This window comes from Phyllobates terribilis, unplaced genomic scaffold, assembly GCF_046119375.1.
Source record: "Phyllobates terribilis strain yellow unplaced genomic scaffold, ASM4611937v1 Scaffold_10__3_contigs__length_209671492, whole genome shotgun sequence".
Classification (NCBI taxonomy): Eukaryota; Metazoa; Chordata; class Amphibia; order Anura; family Dendrobatidae; genus Phyllobates; species Phyllobates terribilis.
The window spans coordinates 194870700-194876003 of NW_027362770.1; the positions used below are offsets into that span (position 1 = coordinate 194870700).

Below are 5304 nucleotides of genomic sequence, written 5' to 3' on the forward strand. Positions count from 1 at the left end.
ATCGCCGCCTTCAGAATCGCCCGGTCTATCAATATAAAAAAATAATTAATCTGATCGGTAAACAGCGTAACGAGAAAAAAAATATAAACGCCAGAATTACGTTTTTGGTCGCTGCAACCTTGCAATAAAATACATTAACGGGCGATCAAAACATCTACACCAAAATAGTATCAATAAAAACGTCAGCTCGACAAGCAAAAAAAAAGCCCTCACCCGACCCCAGATCCCGAAAAATAGAGACTTTTTTTAAGCAAACTTTGGATCTTTTTTCACCACTTAGATAAAAAAATAACCTAGACATGTTTGGTGTCTACGAACTCGTAATGACCTGGAGAATAATAATGGCAGCTCAGTTTTAGCATTCAGTGAACATAGTAAAAAAAAAACTGGTTTTGCACTTTTTTTTTTGCAATTTCACTACACTTGAAATTTTTTCCCCGTTCTCCAGTACACGATATGGTTAAACCAGTGATGTTTACAACTTGTCCCGCAGAGAATAATCCCTCACACGGCCATATTGACAGAAATAAAATAAGTTACTGCTCGGGGAACAAAGGGAGCGAAAAACGAAAACGCAAAAAGATCTGGTCATGAAGGGGTTAACATGGCCACCATGTTTATTATCATAGCCATATCTGGTCTTCGGGCTATTCCAGTCCGGACCGCAGACCGAGGCAGCCGAAGGGCTGAAACATGGGCACATGGGCCCCTCCATGCCCTACCCCCCGCCACCACTATCTGCATCCATGCAAACCGCTGCGAATACATTGGTGGAGGGAGGGGCCGTAATGCGAGACAGCAGATGTGGTGACATGTGGGGGGCTCATACTGTATATATGGAGGCAGTATACATGGAGGTTGTGTGAGGGGCTCACACTGTATATATGGGGGCTATGTGGGGGGCTCACACTGTACATCCTCCCGATACTCCAGAATCCATTACATCAGTCTCCACAGCAGAGAATCAGGGGCCGGAGTATCAGACACTAATGAGGGACATTTCCCGTGAACATCCGCCGACTCCTCTCCCCCCCACAGGGATCTGCGGCTTCATATATGATTGATTAACCCATTCATCTCCTCGCACTAGTATCCCGTGCAGTTTGTGGCGTTACAATGTGTTAGTGCAGGTGATCCTGTGTTTTGTCATTTTACAATCCCCCGTGGACATGTGTGCCCCTATACACTGTGTGGGGTAACATCAGCCCCATGTGAGGACACCCCCGAGATCAGCGGCGCCGGCTCTTGTGGTGAGCGACGCGGGATTTCCTGGACGGACGGACGCACGCACGCAATTATATAGTAGATAGATGAGCCTCCCACATAGCCTTCATATATGCAGAGGGTACGGAAAGTATTCAGACCCCTTTTAATTTTTTACTCTTTGTTTCATTGCAGCTATTTGGTAAATTTCTAGGTCTAGGAAGACTTCTGGTGGTCCCAAACTTCTTCCATTTAAGGATTATGGAGGCCACTGTGCTCTTAGGAACCTTCAGTAATGCAGAAATTCTTTTGTAACCTTGGCCAGATCTGTGCCTTGCCACATTTCTGTCTCTGAGCTCCTTGGGCAGTTCCTTTGAGCTCCAGATTCTCATTTGGTCTGACATGCACTGTGAGGTCTTATATATCCTGTGATCAGACAATGAGCAGAGACCATCATTTTTGCCAGGGGTTGTATATATCACAGGATCCGTCGGGGGTTGTGTGGAGGGCTCACACTGTATATAGGGAGCTTATACTGTATATATGGAGGCTGTGTGGGGGGCTCACACTTTATATATATCCCAGTCAGTGCGGAGATCACAATCCGGTCGGCTGCAGCTCTACCCCCGGGAACAGCCGCGGAGTTCTGCCCTCCACAGCGGAGAATCAGGGGCCGGAGTATCAGACATTGAGGGACATTTCCTGTGAACATCCGCCGACTCCTCTCCCCCCACACGGATCTGAGGATTTATGTGACCAAGCATTAACCCATTCATCTCCTTGCACTAGTATCCCGTGCAGTTTGTGGCGTTACAACGTGTAAGTGCAGGTGATCCTGTGTCTGTCCTCATACAATCCCCCGTGGACATGTGTGCCCCTATACACTGAGTGGGGTAACATCAGCCCCATGTGAGGACATCCCCGAGATCAGCGGCGCCGGCTCTTGTGGTGACGGTGTGGGTGGCTCTTAGAAGAGCCTTTGGTTGTGTGGATGATACAGGATCGGCTGCAGCGCTCACTTGCTCTTGCTCGCTTTGCTTGGCGACTTGCTGCTCTCGGTCTTCTTGGGCAGTAGCACGGCCTGGATGTTGGGCAGGACGCCCCCCTGGGCGATGGTCACCCCACCCAGCAGCCTGTTCAGCTCCTCGTCATTGCGCACGGCCAGCTGCAGGTGGCGGGGGATGATGCGGGTCTTCTTGTTGTCCCGGGCGGCATTACCGGCCAATTCCAGGATCTCAGCGGTCAGATACTCCAGCACAGCGGCCAGATAGACCGGAGCGCCGGCGCCCACCCTCTCGGCGTAGTTGCCCTTGCGGAGAAGTCTGTGCACACGACCGACCGGGAACTGCAGTCCTGCCCGGGATGAGCGGGTCTTGGCTTTAGCGCGGACCTTTCCTCCTTGTTTGCCGCGTCCAGACATGGTGACGATCAATGCAGAGAACAACGGAGACAGAAGAGTGTGGAGACGGGACCGTGTTCTGCGCCTTATATACTCTGCTGCCCCGCCCTCCTCTCCTGTCATTGGACGGATCTGAAGCTGCCAATAGAGAAGAGACTCGGGGAATCACCAATGAGCTGCAGGGGGCGGAGCTTAGTACAGTTCCTTTGGTCACATGAGTTTCTCACCCAATAGAAAACGTGATAATAATTGTATTAATAATCTTACTAATAATTCTATTCCGCTGTGGATTTTCTGGATGATTTTGTATATGAGGCACTTTCTCTCTTCTCGGGGATGGAGCTGCCCGGGGACTTGTTACATCCATCGCTCCCGATCTGCACCAGTGACTCCATGAAGGGGGACAGGATCTGGACTTGGAGCAGAAGAAAATGCTGAATATTCTGCTCTGTGTCAGGTTGTAGTTTGCACAGGATGAAGCAGCGAGACGTCGTTATAAGCGGAGAACTTCACTGGACGGAATCTTATCTCGAGGAATCCGCCTGCAGACAGTGAGGAGGCGCCGCCACCGATCACCTACAGCGTCCCCTATTGGTGGCCGGCTGCTCCTCACTACTACCCCCATCATCCGTCCCCTCCCCGGAGTCCTCGTCCTCTATAATCCACATGTGAAGGTGGATGAAGCCGATCACATCCCGCTCCTCCCCGCAGCCGGTATTATAGGAGCGGATACTGCGCCACTAATCCGGGGATCAGACCCCTGGGGGGGAGAAGAGCGGCCGCCGATCAATGAACACGAGCGGATCGTCCGAGAGCCGCCCGACCGGACACCGCGCGATGTACAGACGATACAAAGAGCGGAGAAGCCATCAGCCAAAGAGCGGGAGATTCAAATTCAGCGATCAGCCAATCAGCACTAAGAAGAACCCCGGCTCCGCCCACAGGAGAACCCGGATCTGTTACCATTAATGACAATGAGATCCAGACCTGGAAATACATCAATCTGGGAGATTAACATCGATCAGAAGCATCAACCGATCTGGAGAGCAAAGGGTGCGCACTGAATGGGTTAATAGCTGAATAATGGAGAAAGCGGCTCTAGGACCCAGCGCTCCGGGAGAGGACGGGAGTCTATTTGTGGAGAGCGAGAACATCTGTCTCTATATACAGCTCCCCTGTATCCCCGATATACCGCGCACTATGAGCCGCTGAGTGCAGCCACATGTCCCCTGATGAGAGGTACAGGACACGGAGCCACACGAGGCAGTTATACATGTGGTGGCACTGATCATACAGCTCTGCAAGGACAAGGTGGTGGCACTGATCATACAGCTCTGCAGGGACAAGGTGGTGGCACTGATCATACAGCTCTGCAGGGACAAGGTGGTGGCACTGATCATACAGCTCTGCAAGGACAAGGTGGTGGCACTGATCATACAGCTCTGCGGGGACAAGGTGGTGGCACTGATGATACAGCTCTGCAGGGACAAGGTGGTGGCACTGATGATACAGCTCTGCAGGGTCAAGGTGGTGGCACTGATCATACAGCTCTGCGGGGACAAGGTGGTGGCACTGATCATACAGCTCTGCGGGGACAAGGTGGTGGCACTGATGATACAGCTCTGCAGGGACAAGGTGGTGGCACTGATGATACAGCTCTGCAGGGTCAAGGTGATGGTACTGATCATACAGCTCTGCGGGGACAAGGTGGTGGCACTGATGATACAGCTCTGCGGGGACAAGGTGGTGGCACTGATGATACAGCTCTGCGGGGACAAGGTGGTGGCACTGATGATACAGCTCTGCGGGGACAAGGTGGTGGCACTGATGATACAGCTCTGCAGGGACAAGGTGGTGGCACTGATCATACAGCTCTGCGGGGACAAGGTGGTGGCTCTGATAAGAGCCTTTGTGGTAGGAGGACAGAGCGGCTGCGCTTATTTCTTGGCTTTAGTGGCCTTCTTAGCCGGACTCTTGGCAGCTTTGGGTTTGGCCGCCTTCTTTGCGGGGCTCTTCGTCACCTTCTTGGGCTTCAGAGCGGCCTTCGGCTTTTTGGGGCTCTTTGCTTTCTTGGCGGCGGCTACTGATGGCTTCTTAGCATTTTTCGGGCTTTTCTTGGCCGCGGTCGGAGCCTTCTTGGGCTTCTTCGGGGATTTGGCCGCTTTCTTGGCCACAGGTTTCTTGCCTGTTTTTCCAGCATTCTTCACATGTATTAAATCTGTCAAACAGTTGCAAATCATGTTCATGGAGCGATGAAAACTTAAAGCCTGAGCACGCTATAAATACTCAGTGCCCGGCTGAGTATATTCGGCGAAAGGGTTAACAAAACATACTCGCTCATCACTAGCGAGGACCCTGCCCACGAGGGCTCACATTAGTGATGAGCGAGCACTAAAATGCTGAGGTGCTCGTTGCTCGGGTTGAGCACATTGGAATACTCTGGTGCCCGACCCGCGCAACGAGCCCAATGTAAGTCTATGGGAAACTCGAGCATTTTTCAGGTGGCTCCCCTGGCGGTCTGCCGAGGGCCTAAAAATTGCCCAAATCGATGGGAACTGTGCTGTCCCCATGTCATTTGAGCATGGGGAAGACCCCTGAAAGCATTTCTAACCCCCAGGTCACTTCTGTCAACAACATTGTCAGAGTATTACGCCACTTTTACAGACTCACAATAAAACATACTAAAACTAAACCAAAATAGA

The 5304-nt window shown here is 51.6% G+C and overlaps 1 protein-coding gene across 1 annotated transcript; it reads right to left on the reverse strand.

Annotated features, from left to right (window-relative positions):
* Nucleotides 1–2188: 2188 nt before the first annotated feature.
* Nucleotides 2189–2658, reverse strand: LOC141164342 (histone H2A.J-like). Its single transcript, XM_073649479.1, has one exon. The coding sequence runs from the start codon at nucleotides 2621–2623 to the stop codon at nucleotides 2219–2221; it is 405 nt and encodes a 134-aa protein (XP_073505580.1). The 5' UTR covers nucleotides 2624–2658; the 3' UTR covers nucleotides 2189–2218.
* Between the last annotated feature and the right edge of the window lie 2646 nt (nucleotides 2659–5304).

What these genes read in the sequence shown, in the direction of transcription:
- LOC141164342 (XM_073649479.1), bottom strand. Translation starts at nt 2,623, where the DNA reads ATGTCTGGACGCGGCAAACAAGGAGGAAAGGTCCGCGCTAAAGCCAAG.